At 40.1% G+C, this 25,899-nt stretch overlaps 1 protein-coding gene and 1 non-coding gene across 2 annotated transcripts in view; one reads left to right on the top strand and one right to left on the bottom strand.

Moving 5' to 3' along the window:
- LOC145995094 (RYamide receptor-like) overlaps positions 1 to 25,899 on the top strand; it is a 320,260-nt gene that overhangs the window by 157,979 nt on the left and 136,382 nt on the right. Inside the window, exons 4-5 of the mRNA XM_083131628.1 lie at positions 4,322 to 4,435; positions 23,847 to 23,993. Of these exons, the coding sequence (XP_082987754.1) occupies positions 4,322 to 4,435; positions 23,847 to 23,993 (261 nt within the window). The remainder of the gene's footprint in view (positions 1 to 4,321; positions 4,436 to 23,846; positions 23,994 to 25,899) is intronic.
- TRNAT-UGU (transfer RNA threonine (anticodon UGU)) lies at positions 3,782 to 3,856 on the bottom strand. The gene has a single exon. It is a non-coding gene; the product is annotated as a tRNA-Thr (tRNA).

Below are 25,899 nucleotides of genomic sequence, written 5' to 3'. Positions count from 1 at the left end.
AGCAGCCCAATTTTTGAGATGGAAGGCCAAGCCTTCTTTTCTGCAACTGTACATCAGCTGGGATGCGAACGGTAGACATCTTCTGTCATACAACCACACGCGTCGATATTCTGACAAGTAATAAGTTCTTTGTACCAACGTTCTGCTTCTTATTCTTACTTGCGCGATGTCGATAATACAGCTGATACGAGCAACAATGGGTTAAATAAGATAGGCAACACAAGCGTTATCACTAATAAAAGGATAAAATTTCCACTGAAACTTCTTGACAGATAATATCACATTCTTGCACACTGTTCAACAAGGTTCATAGTTTTATACATCTTTAAATCCTGCAAATATTTCCTTTCTATTTCTCGCCATGTAAACTTCGCAAGTTGTACGTTTTTAAAAGCCTTCCTGTTCATCGAGTCCTCATGTTGCAAACCAAATAAACTTTAAAACACACCACAGTTTCTATAAACAAGATTTATGCATCAGCTTCATGTTATGCAAAAACGAGCTTTATATTAAGCAAATCGAGCCAAATGTTATGCAAATCGAGCCAAATGTTATGCAAATCGAGCACTACGTTATGCAAATCGAGCCCCTCGTTATTCAAATCGAGCCCCGCGTTATGGCGCCAAATAATGCAACGTTCGTAAAGACACGAACCAACGGCAACCTGGTGCAGGCGAACGGTGCGCCAATGGCCGACGCTGTTGCATTACCCATTATTGCTACTCACATTTGTCGGGAGTATGAGAACTCTTATACACACTCAGGGCTTGCTGGGTGAAAATATGGGAAACTCGATTACTAAATATTGCATAACTGTTTATTTAAATAAAGGCCCGTTGAACATACTTTAGTCAAAACTTGCTTACAATTATTATAATTTACAAAGTCCAATTTACAATAAAAATTCCTTTGCATAAAACTACACTCGTTTACAATGGCATAATGAGAAAAATTTGCATATACCAAAATTAATACAATTCTTAAACAATTTAATATTATTAAAATTTTCCCTTGTTAATTCTAAAGTTCCTTTAGCTTGGCGCTATTAACTTTTAATCGGGTGCCAATGACATTGATACTAAAATTTACTTATCCTGATTATAGTCATGGCCTTCGTTAAAGAATATATCTCTCTCAGAGCGAGGAGTAAGGGGGTGGGGATATATATATATATACCAAAAAAAGAAACGTTCTGGCACTTTTACTTTCAGTATATACATACTGGTACGAACTTACGTTCGGGTGCCTTCCCACGGTACGCGATGCAACACCGGGGGTCGAACCAGTCGGTATGACAAGAGACTCCTCACAGCACGAAGCCGGGATCGAATCTGGTTCGATTACCTACCGCTCAGTTAAAGACTTAGGGACGAGCCAACTAAGGCTCGGGTACCTTGTTCCTCAGCACGAGGCTGGGGTCGAACCAAGGTTCGGATACCTCTCCACAGTCTTAACCGGGTTCAGACCAGGCTGTTGGGGCTGGAGGTGGACCTCTCAGCCTAAGCTGAGGAGCCAGCCCTCGATGTGCTCCAGTCAGTGTCCACAAACCAACTGATACTAAGGCCACAATCAGGCTTCTTTTATAGCATTGGGAGCCCCGATCGCAGCGTAAGCATGTGGCGATTCTAAGAACTACTTAGATTTACTATGGTTGCGCTGAACAGCTGCGCACAGTAATAACTACTACCGAGGCGCCTCTAGTGGCATACATATGAACTCGGTGCTTAAGGTATATTGAATACAGCCAAAGTTACCAACTTAGGGTATTAATTAACATACAGATCAGAAGTGCCATTACAAAATCAACTAATGAAAATACAACCTTGATAACTTATAAAGGTACAAATCAGGCTGACAGCCGGGGACGTTACAAAACTATATGTAATCAAATGCAAGATCACATCTCTGGAGAAGTTTTTAGAAATTTTGTGGAGAAAGTTATCTACAGTTCGCATCCGCTCCAATTGGCATGGGGTGAGGAAGAAAGCAGCGTGATTTTATAAATCCCTCACACTTTCGTTTCGCGTATCTTCGGGAGGACTTGTGTAGGGTTGAAGTGAGTCTCAGCAGGAATTGAAACCAAGATTGATTGATTGATTTGGTTTATTTTACTTCGGTTTTTGACTCTTTTGGCTAATCTCGAAGATGAGGATGAGTGACGATGGAATCAAATTGATGAAGGGCACTCAGAAACAACATCCATACCCAGGCCGGTATTCGAAACAGGGATCTCTGGCGTCGTAGCGCTCTGTGCTAACCATTCCGCGACGGATCTCGGCGTGAAACCAAAACCTTTCCTCGGATGTAGTTACGAACGACGAGCTGAAAAGGTAAAGTGATCAAATGCAACCTATTCCATCACATTCTTTCATATCGTTCAATAATTTTAAAAAATGCATACTTTTCCAGGAGGATATGAAGATATCCTTTGACATTCGAATAGTGTCTTCTTCATTTATGATAAAACGATAAGGTCTACCTTTATCCATAAAATATTATCAATCCAGAAAATAGTTATTTTCGCTTCGCACTGCTCCGTCCATAGTGAGCAAACTTAGACTTGATTGATTCTGGTGTTTTTCTTCCGCTCGTCTCTTCCAATCCATTCCGGTTCCAGGGACACAAGAGCCCTTAGATTCAACATAAGTTTTGGGCTTACCAAGAATATTACATCCTAAATATTTATTGCCTTCTTATCTATAGTTGAAGGGTAGGGGAATAAAACAGGTAAGTCAACGTTCGTCAAACTCCAGCGAAATGACATTTTAATTGGAAAATGTTACTGGACATGTAAGAGAAAAGGTAGAAAGACATTGGCTTGAAGAATGGAAGTGTCAAATGTATGAAACGATGCCTCAGTGATGGCCTCTCTTCTTCTTCGATGGAATGACACCACTACCTCGCTTACGACAGAAGAATGATTTTCTCTCATCCCCTGAACTTTCAGCAATGGCGCAACCACAGAGGGCAGGGGAGGCATTGCCCCCACTCCAACCTTGGACCGAAATCGATTCAAGGGGAGGTAGGGGGATTAAACATTGACAGCCAGAGGCACATGCAGGGTGCACAAAGGGGCAACCGCCCTCTAGATTTCAAATGTGATGCAAGTAAAAATACATTTCGTGAAATGTTCTTGCTCGCTTCGCTCGCAATGCTTCCTTTTTTTAGTCTTATCAAGTTTTGAGCCGTAGCTAGGGCCTGGGAGCCGTATCTAGAGTCTGGGAGCCGACCGATCTAAATGAAAAAAGTTGTAAAACAGAATGCCATGGTGCCCCGTGAAATTATTTGCGCCATATTAAATCAACATTGTTTTCAGTTTGCAAGAAATTGGATCTAAAATTTTCTTGCTCGCTTCGCTCGCAGCGCATGATTATTTTCTGTCATACATTGTAAATTATCAGAGAGAGAAATGACACTTCTCTTATTTGGGTTTTGTCTTAAGTATTTTAAGGGAAAGAAGCTGCACAATTTATATATTTTTTTGCTCATGGTTTATTATAAGGTGGACGAATTGATTATGTAATGTATTTAAATAATCTTTATTAAAGAAGCTTTAAATGCGTACATAATTAGTGTTAGAATATTACACATTTATTTTCTTATTTTACGTCCCTCCATGTTGCAAGTTATACATGTTTTGTGTAAAGACAGAATTTTGTTCGGAATGCATTTATCATGCATTTTCTGTCTTTCGTTTGAGTTGCTGTTTTAAGTCCACTTTATGCACAGTAAGGCTAATCGGGACTGGACCTACAGTTTAAAGTGGGTTCCGAACCACTTGTGCCTCCACCGGGTATCGAACCCGGGACCCCTTGATTACAAGGCAAGGACGCTACCACTGCGCCATGGGGGAGGCCCCATTTTCTGTCTTTCATTTTCTGTGTTTGATACTACTACTGCTCCTACATCTACATTAACAAGAATAATAATAATAATAATGTTGTTGTTGTTGTTATTATTATTATTATTATTATTGATACGTTTATCCTGGTACTCGTCTCCCCCAAAATAAATTCTTGGTTTCACCTCTGCCCTTCAGTTGAGTTTTAGATTTTAATTATATTTGGAATTTTTCTATTTTCTTGTAGCTTTTTATATGTTTAGGCTAATCGTGACGATGTTGATGGACAATGTTTATATGACATTTATACAAGAACGCTTAAAAAGGGGCATCTGTGCTTAAACCAGGACTCGCACTACAACCTTCGTTGGCGAGATCTTGGTTCATCACTGGATGGCCTCAGCCACCGAGGTGGCTGAATTTGTTGTTCGCATCATCCGTATAAAAGCTTGTTGACATGTTTCTGTCCCTCCCTTTTAGGTTCATGCTGGGCCGATGGATTTTCTATCCAGGATTTTGTCCGATAGTGATTCTAATGCAACACGTATCGGTGATTGTAAGCGTATACACCCTCACAGCAATTGGAATTGACAGGTAAATACCCTTCATTTCTAAATGTTACATGTTCTGCATTGTTACTCTTTCCGTTTTAAATTATTGTACTTTTTAGTCCTCGAGGATTAACTTTTGTTATGTTGTCTGTAAATTTGTGCGTGCGCGTGCTTGAGTATTGTGCTTTTATTTACATTTCTAGTACATTTTGAATAGTTCATAATTTTTTAAAAATATTTAATTAATGACATCAATATGATATGCAATTAACTAAAAATAAAGTGAACCAACAGAGGGGAAAATATCATCCCAAATCAAGAGATGATAGCCTTCCAAATGGCGCAGTGGTGGCGTAGTCGCCTTGTAATCTAAGGGTCCCGGGTTCGAATCCCGGTGGATGCACATAGTGGTTCGGATCTCACTTTAAACTGTAGGTCCAGTTCATATTAGACTTATTGTGCATAAAGTGGACTTAAAATACCAACTCAGACAATCAAGAAGTGTTCATTCGAAATGTATTGTGTGTAAATATTGGATATAAACTTCCAAATTTTCTTGACATTTTTTTAAGAATGAAGAAAATTAACATTTTTAATATGTGGGTTCAAAGCTGAACCTGAACTTTTGGCATCTGGGATTAAATTACAAAAATTCTCCGTTGTGTATAAGTGACTTGAACCCAAATGTATATTCCATTTGTATTTAAAATAGCATGTAGCCTTGTTTTCACCATCAACCAATTGTTGTTTTGTAAAGACACAAGGATTTATCTTTACTTTGGCACTCTGCGTACCTTTAGACTGAGACTAAGTACACAAATATTCACATCACACTGCTGTTGACAACGGATTTAATGGCACCTGCAAAAAATATATCAATAGTTACTATAAAAAAATCGTAACATCACTGCATTTATTTTAAAGTGCTGTTGGAGAGTTTCATTTGTTGCTTCCAATGCAGCTTCACACATTTTGTACAAAACTTTGCCGTTTGAAAGTTAACACCCGCCCTCTAATTACAATTACTTGCTGAAGTTGCTGCCTGTCATTCGAAACGGTGATTGTTATACGCTCTTACGGTACTTGTTACAGCGCAAACATTTTAGAGACTTTTCACATAATTAATGTTTCTATCTATACAACACTACATTTACCAAATAGCATCTCATAAACGTAACATGCGAAATAAATGCAATTACTCAAAATTCATGGCATTGTAGTGAAATATGCTTGAAATGTGTGTACTGCATAACATACAGTGCAAACTAATATTACAAATGACTGATTTTATTTTTGTTATTTAACGTCACGTTTCTGCTACTTTTGGCTAATCGAAACTATGAGGATGCGTGATATGATGAAATTGATGAAGGGAAACTCAGAAATAATGCCTAGGCCAAAATTCAAACCCGGCTACCCCTGGCGTTTTGTCTAACCACTCCACCACGAAGGTCGGTTCAAATTATTCGTAGATACCCTTTTATAGCTATCCGAGATCATACTAGTCAGTCTCTGTGGTAGCCTAAAACGATGCAACACTAGGTTGATGGACGGATAAATGTGCTTGCCCTGTCGTGTAACTGCTTCTTCATCGTTATCCCATGATCGAAAGATCGAAACGGCATAAACAAGTTACGTAAAAGTTGAAATAGCAAATACAGAATCCTGTAAAAATTAAGATTGATGGGCTAGTTTGAAGACATCGACGGATGTAGGGACTGCGATATCGAGAAGAGGCAGACTTTAACCTCAAAGTTTCAGGTAAACATTCTCTTGCACAAGTTTCCCCTATGTCACGTCTCACCAGTGGCCTCAGCTGAAGCGCGTCGTAAAAGTCATCTTTACGATTTCATGAAATGAGGCGAGGAATAGAACGAGACACGACACAAGACGTCTGGACATTTTCTTTGCCGTTCTCCTATCAGAGACAACGGGCCAGGAGGTGGTGCTGGATTACTTTTTCTCCCTCTAGAAGGATCAACACCTGCTTTGGGATTCAATTAAGACATTCATTGGAGCTTTCTAGGAAAACAAGATAAGAAGTCTTAGACCACGACGAAAATGATTTAGAAAATTTGTTCTGAAACTCTTTATGTAATTTAAGTAGAACTGAGGCGATATCGATACCGCTGTATTGGTATAGGCCAATATCAATGGTATCCGAATCCGTAAGTATCGGTTAAATTTTTACACCGATACCATTGCATTTAAGTCGCTAGAACCGCGGCCAAGAGCAACATTTGTCCTTCTCCAAACTTCGTTCACTGTTCCTTGTGACAGGTTGGAAGGCCAGCACAATAAGTTCCGCATGTAGTTTCTCCGAGAAATGATGAACAAACCCCGACACTCCTGGGAAGCGGATAACTGACAAGACCAAAGGTATGGGCAAAGAGAAAGCCACGACCCAACATATTGAAGGCATTTAACTAACTACCTGCTCGCAAACTCGGGATCCTTTGATTACATGGTAGCACAGATAAACGTATACGTTTGAGAATTAATTGTCACAAGTTTCTGCAGTTGCATATCCTCTATTTTTCCTTATTATTTTTCATCATTTCAAGTCGCTTTTCTATATTTTAGGCTGATGGCGACGATGAGGATGAATGGTCTTTCTTTGTTCTCACGTTCTGACGTTATTTGACCTTGACCGCACATCTCCCAAATTCCTTTCTCGTCTACCCTCAGCGCAGACTTGAGATTCGGAGACAGTATTCTGTCTAGCGTGTGAAACCACCGTCTTTCATAACATAATGAAATTATTGCATAGTACTAATTAATAACGTTACATATCGCGGGTTCGAGTACCGGGACCGTCCCAAATCGTAATTGGACCTGTACCTACAGCCATTACCACCGTTCATAGCGGTTCATAAACCATAAAAACTTATTTTCAATATTATAAACATTAATATTATCGATTTATACATTACATACTTTGCAGTAATGAATATAAAACCATATGCATAGCGTTTAGTACCTCTAATTACCTTCTATATACATATTTTTTCATAAAATAAATAATTATATATTCATAAAAGTTATAAATAAGCAAATACATAAATGTAAAGTATTATAAATACGTGAAAATTAGTTCTAAGTACATGCAAATTAATTAAAACCCGTGCAAATTAGTTATAAGTACGTGCAAATTAATTAAAACCCGTGCAAATAAGTTCTAAGTACATGCAAATTAATTGCGAATATTAAATAGCGACAGACACTGGCGGGGTCCTCAACTACTCTTCCAGATAACTTTGTGGTGAAGACTGTTCCATTGTAATCAAGAGTTACCGGCTTTCATTTCAGGTAAAGAGATACAGCTTGGTTCAGATCCGACATTAGACACTGGTTCCAATCACGATTTGTGCATAAAGTAGGCTGATGAAATTTATGGTATTCGGGTTAGATGTATACAAAAATATATGCTTTTAATGGAAAAATTACTCCTAGCATTTTGTAATACGCTCAAACTAAATGTGTAAGGTACTTTAACAAAACTAGGATCTCCTAAACTATCGTAATAATAGATCAAATAATACTCAGCCCCGACCTGTACCATTTCAATAATGTTACAGTTCTAAATGTCCTATCTGAAGCAATGGAGCAATTCCATGTGTGTAATGCTTGGCCCTTTCTGAAGACGCTCACGTAGTGCAGACTAAGGGGGTTCTGGCGCTTGGACATGCATCCTGTATGGGACTTACGTGTGATGTGTCGTCCTTATGTGTTTGTGATTCTCGTGTTTCGTCTATCTCTTCACTGTTTATCCTCATCTTCTCGTTTAGCCAAATGTGGCAGAAAAGCGAAGTAAAATAAATCAAATCAATGGATCAAAGGCAATTCCATTAAATGAATTGGGGCCTCCCCGATAGCACAGTGGTAGCGTCGTCGCCTTGTAATAAAGAGGTTCCGGGTTCGATACCCGGTGGAGGCACGTAGTGGTTCGGATCCCACTTTAAACTGTAGGTCCAGTCCCAATCAATCAACCAATCATTAAATGAATTGACCATTAAAATTACCTAGTCTATGAAGTTCACTACTCAAACTAGTGTTGCCCACGAGACGAGACGAGACGAGACTTTGGTCTGTCTCGTCCCGTCTCGTGAAATTCCCGTCTCGTCTCGTGTCTCGTCTCGAAAATATACGTTTGTCTCGTCCTGTGTCTCGTCTCGAAAATATACGTTTGTCTCGTCCCGTGTCTCGTCTCGAATGGTTCTGTCCCGTCTCGTCTCGTCCCGTCTCGTTTTGTCTCGTCTCGTCTCTTAAAAGTAATGCAGGATATTATGCCAACAAATGTTAAAACTCGAAGACATCACAAAATATTATTCCGAAAGTGGATAAAAACTTAAAATATTTTGTTCACTGTATAGTGAGAATAAATAATGTTCGTTAACCATAAGGACATTAATCTAATATATAAAAATGTATGTGTGTGTGTGTGTGTGTGTGTGTGTGTATGTTTGATCCGGTATAACTCTCGAACGCCTGGAGCGATTTCAACCAACCTTGGTACGCGTATCACTTTAAATCTCGAAAGAAATATGGTGGGGGGTAAGACAGCCCTGGAGGTGGGGGAGGGGAGGGGTGACATGTAAAATTACACTCCCAATGCCGTTCAACTCCAAGACACCTCTGGTACACCTAGGGAAGGGGGTGAAATGTAAAACAACCGATATTAGCCAGGAATCCATAGTTTTCGGGGTCTCTAAGATGAATAGCGATACTCCTAATGCCGTTCAACTCCAAATTCATTAAATTGTAAAAACTTACCATGATTAGTGTCAAATCCATAGTTTCCGGAGTAGCTAAGCTAATTGGTGACATTAACGATGACCAAACTTCGAAATACTGTGGGGGTAAGACAGCCCTGGAACCCCTAGGGTCGGGGCGGGAAGGGGCTACATTTAAAAATAATCGAAAACGACCGATATTAGCCTGGAATCCATAGTTTCCGGGGTCGCTAAGATGAATAGTGACACTCCCAATGCCGTTCAACTCCAAGACACCTCTGGCACACCTAGGGAAGGGGGTGAAATGTAAAATGACCGATATTAGCCAGGAATCAATAGTTTCCGGGGTCGCTAAGATGAATAGTGAAACTCCCAATGCCGTTCAACTCCAAGACACCTCTGGCACACCTAGGAAAGGGGGTGAAATGTAAAACGACTAATATTAGTGTGGAATCAATAGTTTTCGGTGTCGCTAAGATGAATATAGACACTCCCAATGCCGTTCAACTCCAAGACACCTCTGGCACACCTAGGGAAGGGGGTGAAATGTAAAACAACCGATATTAGTGTGGAATCAATAGTGTTCGGGGTCGCTAAGATGAATATAGACACTCCCAATGCCGTTCAACTCCGAGACACCTCTGGCACACCTAGGAAAGTGGGAGAAATGTAAAACGACCGATATTAGTGTGGAATCAATAGTTTTCGGGATCGCTAAGATGAATATAGACACTCCCAATGCCGTTCAACTCCAAGACACCTCTGGCACACCTAGAGAAGGGGGTGAAATGTAAAACGACCGATATTAGTGTGGAATCAATAGTTTTCGGGGTTGCTAAGATGAATAGTGACACTCCCAATGCCGTTCAACTCCAAGACACCTCTGGTACACCTAGGGAAGGGGGTGAAATGTAAAACGACCGATATTAGTTTGGAATCAATAGTTTTCGGGGTCGCTAAGATGAATATAGACACTCCCAATGCCGTTCAACTCCAAGACACCTCTGGCACACCTAGGGAAGGGGGTGAAATGTAAAACGACCCATATTAGTGTGAATCAATAGTTTTCGGGATCGCTAAGATGAATAGTGACACTCCCAATGCCGTTCAACTCCAAGACACCTCTGGTACACCTAGGGAAGGGGGTAAAATGTAAAACGACCGATATTAGTTTGGAATCAATAGTTTTCGGGGTCGCTAAGATGAATATAGACACTCCCAATGCCGTTCAACTCCAAGACACCTCTGGCACACCTAGGGAATGGGGTGAAATGTAAAACGACCGATATTAGTGTGGAATCAATAGTTTTCGGGGTCGCTAAGATGAATATAGACACTCCAAATGCCGTTCAACTCCAAGACACCTCTGGCACACCAAGGGAAGGGGGTGAAATGTAAAACGACCGATATTAGTGTGGAATCAATAGTTTTCGGGATCGCTAAGATGAATTGTGACACTCCCAATGCCGTTCAACTCCAAGACACCTCTGGCACACCTATGGAAGGGGGTGAAATGTAAAACGACCGATATTAGTTTGGAATCAATAGTTTTCGGGGTCGCTAAGATGAATAGTGACACTCCCAATGCCGTTCAACTCCAAGTTCATTTTACACTATAGTTAGAATTCAATGTTTTCCTGTTCAATAGAAGATTGGGATAAATAAATACCCGAGCAACGACGGGCAATCAGCTAGTATTTAATATAATGTTTCTTAATTACCAATAAGTAGAGAATGAAATTTACTTTGTTTTATTTCTGCCTTCAATCAACTCTTTTATCCATTGTACACTAAGGGAGCTTTCAGACCAAAGCAACAAGCGACAGGCAACAAGCCGCATGGGGAGTTTTCACCGAAGTTACGATCAACACGAACCCCTTCCGTATATAGGCAAATATTCACCCCATAATATGCACTTCCAACTAACAGACCGAGGCTACACTATGCACGATATTAAGTTTCAGCGATAAAGGACACTTGTCGTGTTACTTCGGTTCGGGAGGTCACTTTTACTGAGTGTTCGATTCCAAGCGGTTGCTTATCGCTTCTCGTCTGTTGCGTGTCGATTTGGTGTGCAAGCTCCCTTGAGGTAGCGTTCAGAACGAAGTGACAAGCGACATGGTAGTTCACACGTAACACAGGCAACTTCAGTTTATTAACAAGCATTCACAGTCCGAGGCAACATGACGCACGGTATTCAGAAAACGGTCGAATCCGTTCAACACGCAAGCGACAATCGACCCCGAACAGTTTGTTGCGTCGCTTGGGTTGCAAAGTTTCATTTAAGGGAGAGTTCAAACCGAAGCGAAACGGGACACATGCTGCTTGGGAACTAGCCCATCAACAGCAGTATTGCACACCGTGGCGGCATGAGACGCCGTTCAAGCCTGCGTTCGATCGGTGGAATATCCAAGCGACACAAGGGTTTCGCACCGAAGTTACAAGCGACACAAGCTCCTTTAGTTTCTAAGCAGGCTTTCCCTACCCACGCGCTACCAACGGACAGAGGCGACACGATGCACTACATTAGAAAACGGTCAAGTCCGAGCGACACGAAAGCGACAAGCGACACGTCCCGCTCGTCATGTCGCTTCGGTTCTGAAGGTTATATTTATTACTGAGGGTTCATTTCCAAGTGGCAGGCTTCGCTTCTTGCCTCTTGCATGTCGCTTTATACTTCTTTGACTTCAGGCAATATAGATTCTTTACATCAACGCAGAGTATCTAACTAAAATGTATTGGCCTATTACCAGGTTTTTGGTGCGAAATCTTTAGAGTTTGCAACCAGTACTGAGGATGGAGCTGTTGATTTTGAGAAGAGGGGTCGCAATGAATGAACTGTTTGTGCTGGCGAGAATTTTATGACGATTGTCCCCAATATGGCTGGAAGAGGACCTACACTAAACAATGGCAGTGGCTACCTCCACATCGTTTGGCGCAAGGATGTTGGGGTAGCAGTTGTTGAGGAAATTTCAGGATTTTTCAACTGGGCAAATTCGTAACGGGCATCGTGTAGCGAATTACGTTTTGCGAGGGGGAATCTTACAGAAATATCTCGAAAGAGGCTAAAGAATCGAAGAAATGTTGGAACATCTAGAACTGTGGAAAAATAAGAGAATGCTTAACCGACGCAAGAAATTAATTACAAATGAGATGTTGATATGGGCAGTGAAAAAAAAACAACCTTTTCCCAGCGACACGTGCAGCTGGTCGTGCTACTTAGGTTCGGAAATTGACATAGGTTGTTACTTTGGTCTGGTCACTTCTTACTTCGGTCTTACCAATGCGACAAACAACACACGACAGGCGAAAAGCTACAAGTAGAAGTGTCGCTTGCGAACGAACCAACAGTAATAAACGCAATTCTTCGTGCCGAAGCGCCGCGACAAACAGGAGAGAATAACGATAAATCAGGGAAGTTATGCCACAAATTGATTACATTTCTTCACAGAATTCAGGTGTTTTCTTGCTCCAATTTTAGTTTTCATGTCTTCCCTTTTTGCCGAATCCCGTTTCGCCCAATTACCCAGAGGCGCATTATATCATATTTCCCATCCAAGTAAAAATTTCGGCGAAAGCGGAATTCCCGTTTATTATTTTGAAGGGAGGGAATTCTCCCTCCGCTGGGAAATGTCATGTTTATACAGACAGAATGCTTAATAAAAAGTTAAGAGGTGAGAGTTACCTAGAGAATATGATTACTGACCGCGAGGGGGTTTGGATGGGGAAATATTACAATTAGCAAGGGAGGTTACATGTCAAAAATCACATCACTTACTTCAATGAGAAGACTACAAAAAATTGCTTTAGGTCCGTTTCTTAGATGGCACAATTTTATGTGGATTATTCCTTATTCCTTGTACGGGAATAATCGTGTTGTGAAGATAACAACTATTGTATGTCTCACTTAACTGTTCAGTGTGGTATTTAAGAAATTTCCAGTGGGGGGAAATTCTACTGACTGTCTAGTGACAGCATGAGATAATGACATTTTGCCATATAACATTTACCGCCCATGGATAAAATTTATCAAGCAGAGAGGGATACACGTACCCAGAGGGGGGAAATCCCCCCATCCCCCCTACAAATACCACCCTGCGCGTTATAGGAGTAGTTTTTACTTTAAAGGCGTTAAATATATTTAAGCTGTTGTAAGGATAAACAAATAATAAATGTCGTTACTATGGAAAAGCAAACAAAGCCAGCAATTTTCGTAATTTTCGTAAGGTTTACAATATTTTTCATAAATTTTTCATTCAAAGAAATTATCGAAAATACTTCTCTCACACATTATTTTTATACAAATAGATATCTGAATCGGTATTTTAGCAAAGTACTTCTATCTGGAGTACTATTACAGCTTAAAATTACTAAGCTTGAATACATTGAAAAATGGAAGTAATACTGGATTTCGGAAGAGTATAAAAACTAAATAAGATTGCCTTTTTATGTAATAGAAGCTGATTTGGCTTTCCAAAGAATATCCTTTACTCCGAGTAAATACATTTTCGCAACTGATTAATTATTTTGTTTGTATTTTTTTCGAGACTTTCGAGACGAGACGAGATTTTTCACGAGCCGTCTCGTCCCGTCCCGTGACAGGTGGTCAGTCTCATCTGGTCTCGAATTTTGAAACGCTTGTCCCGTCTCGTGTCTCGTCTCGTTTTCGAGACGGGACACGAGACGAGACGATACATGTCTCGTCTCGTGGACAACACTAACTCAAACCCAGAGGCTGTATTTGGGAGGGGAGTTTAAGAAGAAGAGGGACTGATCCCCCCCCCCCTAACAAAATTACCGATAAATGGCAGAAAAGATTACCGATACTGTTGTATTTATAGTAAGTTATAACTTCGAAATAACACACACACATTATTGAAAAAAGCTTTGCACCAAGCCATGCAGGCTTATAGGGGTTGTTCCTGATTACGGCCGAAGTTGAGGGTGATATGATCAGCACTACACCCCTGGCCGCCTTTACCTACCAGAGTATCCTCCAGGTACCCACTTTGTACGACGTTGTATGGGCGCTGGAGCCGCTTGAATAGGTGGGAAAAAATCACGGTTCTCCTCCGCCGTGGATCGAACCCGGGTCTCACGCATGGTAGTCATACACAAAATGTTGTTTATTACGAGGGTCACTATTTATATTTTGAGCCTAACAATGAAAAAAACAGGAATTTGGCATTGAAAACTGCTTTATTGTTTTTCGAAGTATTCTTTTTTATGGTCAATACACTTTTGCATTCGTTCGAACCATTTGTCAAAGCAGTTTTTCCAATCTTCTTGAGACACCTCCATAATATGGTTTTTGAACGCATCAACGGCGTCTTCCGCCGACGAAAATCGTTGTCCACGCAATTTATTCTTGACATTCGGGAACAAGAAGAAGTCATTGGGTGCCAAATCAGGACTGTACGGCGGATGACCCACCCATCAATTCGATTTTTTGACTGTTCATAAAGTCGGTTGTTAGACGAGATGTGTGACAGCTGGCATTGTCTTGATGAAGAATGATCCGACGGCGTTTGTTTGTTTTCCGTATTTGACCGAAGACCTCTGGCAAACAAATTGTTGTGTACCATTCAGAGTTGACCGTTCTGCGTTCCTCTAAAGGCACAGTTGCCACATGACCAGTTTTCCCGAAAAAACAGGCGACCATTTGTTTCGATGTGCTTCGAGCGCGAACAACTTTTGTTGGATTGGGTTCATCTTGAAACACCCATACAGTCGACTGCTGTTTACGTTCGGGCTCATATGCATTTATCCATGATTCGTCACCTGTTACAATCTTATATACGTCTTTTGAAGCACCACGATTGTATTTATTGAGCATTTGTTTGCACCAATTGACGCGAGCATCTTTTTGAGTTTTTGTCAAATTGTGTGGGATCCAACGAGAACATACCTTTCTCACAGCTAAATGATCATGTAATATTTTATATATGCTGGTGGAACTAATGCCTATGGTTGCCTCAATCTCACAGTATGTCACATGACGATCTTGCAGTATTAGGTTTTGCACAGAATCAATGTTTTCTTGAACAACGGGGTCTAAGGGGCGGCCTTCTTCTAAGGCGTCCAAAAGTCAACCTCACTTCCACGTAGTGCACCCTGGACTAAAGACTAACGAGGCTCTGGCGACTGGCACTATGGCCAGTATAATTTTGTGTGTGTTGTCCTGTTTTTTGTCCTTGTGTGTGCTGAGTGCCCGTTTACAGCCTCAGCTTTTAACAAAAGTCAGAAGATTTTAAGATTTTTAGTTAAGCAACGTTAGAGTTGTTATTTGTAATGATAAGGGGCTGGCCCCCATATAATGTGAAGGGAGCAAAATAGCCTAAGTGCTGACGTTCCCAAAATTTTAAATTCAAATTCAAAAAATTCAATTCTTGAACAACAACTGATTTTGGACGACCTTCGCCAATCTCGTCGGTGAGCGAATGGCGGCCACGATTAAATTCGTTATACCAGCGTTTCACAGTGGCAAAGGATGGGGCTTCATCGCCAAATGTGGAAGTAAGTTGATCGATGCACTCTTGTCTTGATAATCCACGTCGAAAATCGTAAAAAATCATCGCACGAAAATGTTCACGAGTTAATTCCATTTTATTGTTGTCGCGCAATCTCCAAGGCAGCATAAACAACACAAATGAAGCTATTGACAAAACATTTGAAGTACGTTATGGTCAATAATGCCAGACGATTCCGTGCAAACGTCAAATCGCGCCTAACTTCAATCAGTGTTGCCAAGGCTCAAAATATAAATAGTGACCCTCGTATTATTGCTTAATTATTTATTCTTTCTTAATCGTAAACCCCAAGTGCATTCACAAGTTATTTAAAAGAAGGTACATTGATAACATAATGATGATGGCTAATTAGGTACCCAAACTTGAATGTAAATTGGTTGTGGTTTGAGAATTTTCGGGAATTTTGTGTGTTGTTGTTTTGACGACCACACAGACTGCAAAAAGTAAAATTATAGATTTTTCCAAATTCAACGTATGTGTAGGTATACTTGAGTAATTAATGATTTAATTATAATGGTTTTATTTATCAGAATCGACATAGCCTATGTTCTGATTAGTATTATTGGAGCATTTAGCGGTTGCACGGCAAACGCAACTATAAGTTATTTATATGTGATTCCGACCATTATTTGTCCAATACTGTTGGCCCCCACAATGTACTTGGATCCAACATGGCGGCCAAGACATTTTTCTTTATATTTGCTAAGTAGGTGTTGGCAACACTTGTCTTCGATTGCGCAGAAAGTATAGCTGCATGACGTCGTTTTGTGTCTACAGTTTTATCTCTAGTCATCTGTGTGACAGGGAATGTGTAATGTATGTAAACATATGTGTATGTCATTAAACATGTAGTTTACGTAAGGTGAGTGTCCTTTGCAAATTCACCTACCCAGCCACCGAAAGTTTTTGGATACAAATCGGAACGGGGCTCGCTCTCCGATAAATACCCTGCATCAAACTAGGGCAAACCCTAATATAATTGATGAGAGTAATGGTCTCAGGAGTTCATTAAAACATTTCTAACAAAGAGGATCGGTCAACAATTCAAACAACAATTGTTAATTGGCTCTTAACGTGCCCTCGTGAAAAGATTAACCAACTGTTTCCTTTGAACAGGCGTGGATTCGGATATATTTTTTTAATGTATCCATACATTAAAAAAAAATTATATGTTGATTCTATCTGCTGTTATAAGTGAACTGAAACCCATTGTCATTCCCTTTATCCTGTGTCACATACAATGTATGCGATCGATGGTTGATTAATCTTCTCTACCTAATTGGGAAACGTTTCTTCCAGTGACATTCAACTGTCATTCGAAACCCCATTTGACTTAATTTTCGTGAGGAAAACGGGCCAAAATAATTATTTTCCTCCATTCTGCAACACTGTGCAGATAAACTTGAAGAGAGTTTCATCATTGAAGGAAATAGAATGGAATTAACTCAATTCTCGTGAGAGCTATATATTTGTACGCTCTTGACACAAGGTATATTTAGTTATCTTAAAAAGCAAATTGATTCAGCAACATGGAAAACCTTGGGGGGCTGCTAGTTTTGTGCCGTACAGAAAAGTTTAGTGGGGTATTTACGATTTAATTTCTGAAAAGGTTAATTTCCATATTATTTTCTAGGAGAGGAAATTTAACAAATCTCCACTATTGCATGGCAGTTGTATTTTGGTATAGGCAAGCTTAAAAGTATGTGGATTGTCTTCCATTAAGAGATACTGGGTGGGAAACACCAGATTCAAAGTGTGCAGAGCGAAGAAGGGGGGGGGGGGGAGTTGATGCAAAAACAAAACAAAACAAATACAACCATTACTAGACTACAATAATTGTTAGATTTCATGTGCTAGCATAGAAGCATCAATATTTACTTTAAAATATCAATAGTCTCATATTTATTTTTATTTGTTTCTTACCGTCGTTAGGGTAATTATTACTGTGGGGATAATTGACTATTATTGAACTTTCTGTGAACTTACACATACTGTGGTCATTGGTTGCGAGCTTACGTGCAATGCTGTCATCCTTAGTTCCTAATGGTTATCGTAGGAACGTCCGAATCTAGGGGGCCATAGCCGAATCATAGATATCTCATTTTTTTATATTCTCACAAATGTCATTTAACCTAGCAATGAAAAAAACTTGTCTCTTTCGTTTCTTTCGCAAATCTTAATATAGAGTAGTTACTAGATCTTTCAACTATTTAATGCTACACAAACTATACAAATGCTGAAGAGATTTTCCTTTCACGGCGTCGAACGAAGAACTGCATGAGGACATAGCATACTATGTTCCGCAATTGTTGAAAAGATTCTCTCGGGCTATCGACCAGGTGTGTTGTGGAAAAGATTCCAAGCTAAACCCTGTACCAGCTAACTGTAGACCAGGCGAACGAGAGCAAGTCTCTGCGCAAGTAGTGACGCGAGACGGCTCCACCAATGAACAGTGAGAGAAACGGGATTGCGTAATGGACGACTGGAGTTACCCGCTTTCCCTTCTTCGCTCTGTCAGTGTTGCAAACTTTTGAAAAGGATAATACGAACGCACATGGCAAACTGATCGTATTTTTGTCTCCAGGTCCGTACGCTTGGGTTAAGAATTTCTTTGGGAAATATTAGGGATAAAACAACAAGTGTAAATTTTGAGAAGCCGTACATTTAGCGTACGGCCTAAGGTGTAGGCCGTAGGTCCGTACATGCCATAACATGTCTGTACATGTATGATCAGGACCGTACGGTTGGCCCCGCTGCGATTTCACCACTCGATTAACCTCCTCCTCCTCTGCCGCTATGCGCGGCCTTGCTCCACAGTTAGCTGGGACAGGGTATACCTAGAGCTAACGTCACTCACATCTTCAGGGTACAAGTACTTCTACCCCGTCTACCCTGAAGATGAGAGTAACGTTAGTTCTATAAAGCTTGGAATCTTTTCCACAACTCACCTGGTCGACAGCCCGAGAGAATCTTTTCAACAAATGAGGAACATAGTATGCTATGACCTCATGCAGTTGTTCGTTCGACGTGGTGAAAGGAAAATCTCTTCAGCATTTGTATAGTTTGTGTAGCATTAAATAGTTGAAAGATGACATGTAAAAATAATCGAAATCGACCGATATAAGTGTGGAATCCATAGTTTTCGGGGTCACTAAGATGAATAGTGACACTCCTAATGCCGTTCAACACAAAGTTCATCACCTATCTGCATGGGGTGTGAGAGGGGGTGAAAAATAAAATGTAAAAAATGACCTACATTAGTGTCGAATCCATACTTTTCGGAGTCGCTAAGCTAATTGGTGACATACACGATTACATTTACCTGTAAATAAAATTAGTTACATTGGCACCCATAGGAGTGGGGGTGGGAAGGGGGATATGTAAAAATAATCGAAAACGACCGATATTAGTGTGGAATCCATAGTTTTCGGGGTAGCTAAAATGAATGAATAGTGACACTCCCAATGCCGTTCAACTGCAAAACACCCCTGACATCCATAGGGGTAGGGGTCGGAAGGGGGTGACATGTAAAACGACCGATATTAGTGTGGAATCCATAGTTTTCGGGGTCGTTAAGATGAATAGTGAAACTCCCAATGCCATTCAACTCCAAGACACTCCTGGAACCCTTAAGGATGGGGGTGGAAAGTGGGTGACAGGTAAAACGACCGATACTAGTGTGGAATCCATAGTTTTCGGGGTCGCTAAGATGAATAGTGATACTCCCAATGACATTCAACTCTATGACACCCCTGGCACCCCTAAGGGTGGGAGTGGAAAGGGGCGTGACATGTAAAACAACCGATATATGTGTGGAATCCATAGTTTTCGGTGTTGCTAAGATGAATAGTAACACTCCCAATGCCGTTCAACTCCAAGTTCATTTTACACTATAGTTAGTTCATTATTTTCCATAGAAGATTGGGATAAATAAATGCCCGGGCAACGCTGGGCAATCAGCTAGTATATCATAAATGACAAAACGTACACAGACTGCAGTCATAATAATAATAATAATAAATTTTCTTTATTCAGCGGGCGAGGTTCAGCCAAGGGCTGCTCTGCCACCTAACCCTTGTCAATATGATAATACATATGAGATTATTATAAACTTATGGAGCAGTAAGCTAAACGTAAAAAAATAATAATAATAATAATAAAAAAATTAAAAAAAATAAACAAATAAAAAATGAAGAAAGGAAAAAATACATAGGAATTAGTTGCATACAAAAAAAAGTGTAACTAGAAATACAAAAGACAATAGTAATAATAATACAATAATACAATTCCTTTTAGTGAGTGACTTAATACCTTCAGTATGTGCCCCGACTCTGCCATTGTTCCATTAACAGCAGATCTTTTATTTTACCTTTGAAATATAATGGGTTGTTTACACTAGCTATATTCCGCATGCTAATATGGCAAAGAGTTGGTACGAATATAGAGACTAGTTTACAGTTCTGATGAAAATGCTGTCAGCAGTGACGTGTTTACGATTTCCTCATGGACGGGGAGATGGGGATCTACGTCTATTCTATCTCAGTACCATTTCTTTCCGGGCCCGAGATCCAGAAAATTTGTTTTCGTGGAGTCACAATCAATCTTGTAACTTTTCCATAGAAGTACTGAAACAGAAACTAAAATTAGAGTCTCGAGAATTGGATTGATCACTTGGATCGCACAGCGACATCCATTGGGTCTCTTCTAATAACACCAGGAAACAAATTAAGACTTTTTCTTTCCTCCACAGCGAAATTATCAGCCTTCAAACTTAATTTTAAAGAGCCAGTGAACAAAAAGTACCTAGAGAAACCTTAGAAATCTCTACATTTGTTTGCGGAATGGAACGAAGGAAAAAAAAGCATTCTACAGTATAGGGGGGTTTCACGTGACGTCAGGATGTGCACAGACGCCATATTTACGGACAATTTTACAAGTAAATATCTACCATGCAGCGTTCGTTACATCTGCATCAACTGCACGTTTGTTTGAGTCACTAAGCCCCGCGACAGGTTAAGTTTGCAGCAGATTTTATGTATCAATCCACTCGAGAACGGCACTCAGCATCTACCGTGCCAGTCTCGCCCTAGCCGCCGAGCTGTTCATATCACAGACAGTGAGAAAATCCGCAGTATTGCAGCGGAACTATATTCTACGCGCACGTTTGTGTCTATGTATGCGAAAAGTTGCTGCAAAGTTAACCGGTCGCGGGACTCAGTGTCTCCCTCCTGCCCGCATAAATTCCATAGGCTTACAAGAACTGGCCTCAATCATGGCTGCTGGAAGCCACAATGCAACAGTTTCTGACGTAGGTGAGACACACCTATAGTGATTGCGCATGAAATAATAGGTTTCTCTGTATTGGAAAACTTTACGCAATGCTTCTCCTAGTAAGTCATTGGAAATAGAATAATGGAATTTTGCATGTTTATCGATCAATAACTGGGTTATTTTTCAAACATGTTTTCCCATTATAACCATTTCCTCTAATACGTATCCTGCTCTATACTTATCTTCCTCAGTAGCACTGGATTCGAATCATGAATAGACACTGATATTATGGATATTTGGGTTTGACCTGTTGAAGATTAAAAAGTAGAAAGTTAATAAAGAAACAAGGAAATGAAAGCTAGATAAAAAATAGTTTAAGGAAGAATTCGCGTCTAGTGGTAGACTTTCGATCTCGCCGTAAAAATTCGTGGTTTTGATTGATTGATTTGCTTTATTTTACTTCGCTTTTTGTGCCAATTTTAGCTAATTTGCGAAGATGGCGATGAGTGATGATATGATGAAAATGAAGAATGGACAGTCACAAATATCCATACCCAGGCCGGGTTTCGAACCCAGAACCCCTGGTCGTGGGTTTGAGTTCTGACCAGGCCACAGGTGTATTTTATGAGTGTCCCTTTATTGATTTCTATGAACACTTATTCTCATTTCACAATTAGCCAAAGGGTGCGGAAAAGAGACGTAAAATTACAAAAATACAAACACGACATTAACTCTATCGATGTATTCATGTACTCAAAGGGTTCCAGGTTCGATTCGCGGTTTGGGAACAATTCAGTGTCCCACTTTAAGCTTTGGAGTTGTTCACTTCATTTACTTGAGTTTGAGGTGTAGTCAAGTACAGGGATGCCCAACCCTCCCAAGACCCATGACGCACTCCCCCCAAAAGGTAGAACACCCCCCTCATTTATGGCGAATTAATTACTCAATTTTTTTTTGTCAGACAAAATTTGCGGAAAAATATAATACCAGATGTGAAGCTACGATTTTTTTTCTGAGCGGGTAAGTACCAGGATAAACGTACCAATAATAATAATTAATGATTGCTTTATTATTTTTATTATTATTATTATTATTACTACTATTACTACCAGTACTAGTAGTTAGTGTTGCCCACGGGACGAGACGGGACAGGCTTTTAAATATTCGAGACGAGACGAGATTGATCATGTGTCCCTTTGACAAACGATTATTTTCGAGACGAGACAGCATTTCACAGCATTTCCACGAGACGAGACAGGCCAAAGTCTCGTCTCGTGGGCAACACTACCAGTAGTTTTATCAAAGACTTTATTATCGTCATTAATTACGCAAAAAAGGGGGTAGATCTGTGCTAAAGCATTTGTTTGGAACAAACTATTTGAAATATTTTTTCAACACCGTCAACTTCACATTAGCTAATAATGAAAATTAAGCATACAAACTGTATTTTTGAATGGCAAAAAATGAATGATAAATTCATTCCAAAGATACATGTGTAGCTTCCATGTACAACGTATGTTTTATGCAACATGGAGCGACATAAAATAGAAAATACATATGCAACAAGCTAACACTAAATTGTGTAAATATACAAAGCTTATTCAATACAAATATAAAACACATATTATTTACATACATTACATTATAGCAAACAAGCAGATTGCAAGCAAAGCGAGCAATAAAATTTTTTGATCCAATTTTTGCAATTGAAAACAATATTAATTTAATAGAGCGCAAATAATTTCAATGGACGCCAAGGCATTCTCTTTGTTTTACAACTTTTTTTCATTTAGATCATTTGGCGCCCATGGCCAACTCCCGCCGCCCCTAGCTACAGCTCTGAACTTGACGAAAACGAGAAAAGCAGATAATACGAGCGAAGCAAGCAAGAAGATTTTGCAAAATGAATTTTTATTTGCATAAAATTTGAAATCGAAGGTGTTATTGCTCCTTTGTGCCCCCCCCCCCTTGCAGGTGCCCTTACCCGTCAATGTTTGTCCCCCCTTGCTACCCTAGAATTGACTTCCGTCGAAGGTTTGGGGGGAGGGGCAATGACCCCTGCCTTCCCTGTGGTTGCGTCACTGTATAATACAGATATATTTAAGCAATATATGTTTACTTTAGATACTTTAGGCTGACTGCCATTGTTAGTCAACCTTATTCTGCACAGTTTGTCTGCTCGACTAACCTTGTATAAATGCGAATACCACGACCCCTCTCCATCCAAACCGATTCTAAAGGCATAAGAGGTGGTGTTTCATTTCAACCCTATCGCCGCGATCACCCACAGGTAGGTAGAAAAACTATACATAATAACCAAAACTAAAAATCAATAATAAGTCAACCAAACGGTACGATCCCCCTCCATTTTTGTGTAAAGATATATACATGGTATAAAATTTGTCTCCCCCCCGAAACCCCCCTGTGGGAACCCCTGGTCAAGTAAAAAGTGTTGTCTCCTCTTGCATAAAATTGTACGTTTAAATCCAGTTGAAAGAGAAACTGAGGTACTTGTAACTTAATATAGAGCCAGCTAGTATGAATTTTAAATGTCGCGGGGAAAACTCGGGGTTCGATTCCCGTGGAGGGTGGGAAATTTTCTAGCAATGTCCCCTCGTAGAGGGTCTCTGGGGGTTCGCCCAGTCTCATTAAATGGGTACCTGGGGGGGGGGGGTTAGACTGTCTGAGGATGGTGCTGATCACATCACTTCCACTAATGAGTATGTGAACATGTGGGGGTTCCTATACATTCGCTGCACGTTGCAATGTGCATTAGCTTTATCTCTTCACTAATTTATTTGCTGTTCTTTGCATTATTCCTGTATAAATATTTGTGATTCAAAGTTGTAGAATTTTTTCTAGAACATTTGACGGTATCCTATTACAGTACACAGAAGATATTCCTTCATAACTCTTTCAGATACAATGCCATAATCCATCCACTAGAGCGACGCTTCAACGTATCTCGGACGAAGTATGTCATTGGAGGAATCTGGTTGGTGGCTGCAGCTATCTCCGGTGTCCAATTACACGTGGCCAGGGCAGATCGGTTTTTCTACGCTGGAGAGTAAGTGTACTAATACTCTTATTCTACCTTCAGTTGCAAATTTTAATATTTACTACTGATCGGCTTATGTTAACTTTAAGGACATTGGTTATATTCCTCCCATCATTTGTACTATCTCGTCAAATGTATTAACTAAGTCTTCCTCTGGCTTCAAAACGTTATACTTTTTACTATTTCTAATAGTTCGTTTGTATCAGTGTTTGGAAGTAACAGTTATGTTTTAGGAAGAGTAACTGTAATTACTTTCGAGTAACTAGAAACGAAATTACTTCTCATAAATGGGTACCTTGGGCACAATCTGGAGATAAAGGCTGCTGAAGCGTGGTGTTGATAACATCACTTCCACAAATAAAACTTGGGAGTTTTGTGTTATCCCTCCAATTACGAAAATGTGATTTTGATGAGTGCTTTGGTTAATATTCTTTAGTTCAATATTCTTTGCATAAATTGAAAATGCTTTTACTATTTAGAAACCAATTCTTAACTCTACGATTTAAATTTAATTTAGCTTTTAAAAACAGAAGTAATGAATGAGAACTATTGCTAATGGAGTAACAAAATAGCGAAACTATGGTAGATAGGGAAAATACGAGACACAAAAGATGGGTACTTGAATAAAAGCTGTATCCAAAATTTCGAACCTGAGGCTAAAGCTATCCCCGCCCCTCCACAACCCTTCCCACTGGGAGGGTTCGAAATTTGGTGATTCGGGGGATATTTCAGGTAAACAGAGATGCAATACTAGAACCAAAGGACCTAGGAAAATAAGAATAATGTTCGAGTTAGAGCTATTGTTATGCCACCATAGACTCTCAAAAACTGAGACTGCAAAATGGCTGGAGAGGCAGAGAAAATCTGAACTGTTGGAGTCTGGTAGAATGGGAGTGTGCTCCGGATTGACCCATGAGTGTATACAGAGGATACCCAAATATAAAAAAAATCCGTCCGTGTAGAACCGTTAAAATTTGATATCTTTGTAATTTTTTTTTGACAAGGTGAGAAATGGGGAAAAATACCAGAAGTCATTGGAAAAACAGATTCTAGGCTACTACACAGGGTGATGCAAAAGTAGGTTGACAGTAGTATTGTTATTTTGTTATAGTGTTGAGAATTTCTCTCCACTTCTGGCGCACCGTTTGTGCATTTTCATATTTCCAGTAATTCGTCAGGATCCACTTTTTGTCCTGTACTGTCAGGTTGCCGCTATTACGAATAATCAATCTGTAAAATACAAAAGAAAGACTGCCACCGTACTTTTGCACCACCCCGTACTATATCCCAGGAATGTCTGGAGGAAGGCCACGCATAATAGCAGAACAGGGGAGAAAGCGAGTGGGAGAACCAAGCAGTATACCCTGTTGGAAAGGTTGGGAACTGCAGTCGCTTTCCAGCCCTCCACACAATCCCGTTCCGTCGCATTTGTTCATTGGTCGATCACCCTAGAGTCACTACTTGCGCAGAGACTTGATTTCGTTCGCTTGCTCCAGAGATTCCTGGCACGAACAACAAGTAGTATTTCTGTTTTTTCTGCTGCAAAATGGAATTTCAACTTTTGATTTTTTTCTCACTCGGCAGATTGATTTGCCGAATTTTGGACCATCCTAGCATAGTGGTTTGCAGGTATCAGTTATAGACTAGGTTCGATATGTACTCATGTCTTTATCTTAAAAAAAAACCTTGCCAAAACTTAAGAAACTGTTCAAAGTGGGGCCATGATCAGGGACTTGTTTGAGAAATTTTCGAACATAAAGATCTAGAAAATGTACACAACCAGAGACATCTGACATATGCGACTGACATAGTCACCAAGTGGTAACCTAGGACTAGAAGAATAACTTACACAGACTCCTCCCCTTTTCTAGTTCCTTACAGGACCCTTGAAATGCACACTTGGTATTACGTGTAC

The sequence above is a fragment of the Lepisma saccharinum genome, chromosome 11 (genome assembly GCF_977018435.1).
Source record: "Lepisma saccharinum chromosome 11, izLepSacc3.1, whole genome shotgun sequence".
Lineage (NCBI taxonomy): Eukaryota > Metazoa > Arthropoda > Insecta > Zygentoma > Lepismatidae > Lepisma > Lepisma saccharinum.
The sequence above is the reverse complement of the archived record's forward strand: the minus strand, read 5'-3'. Positions and strand labels throughout refer to the sequence as shown.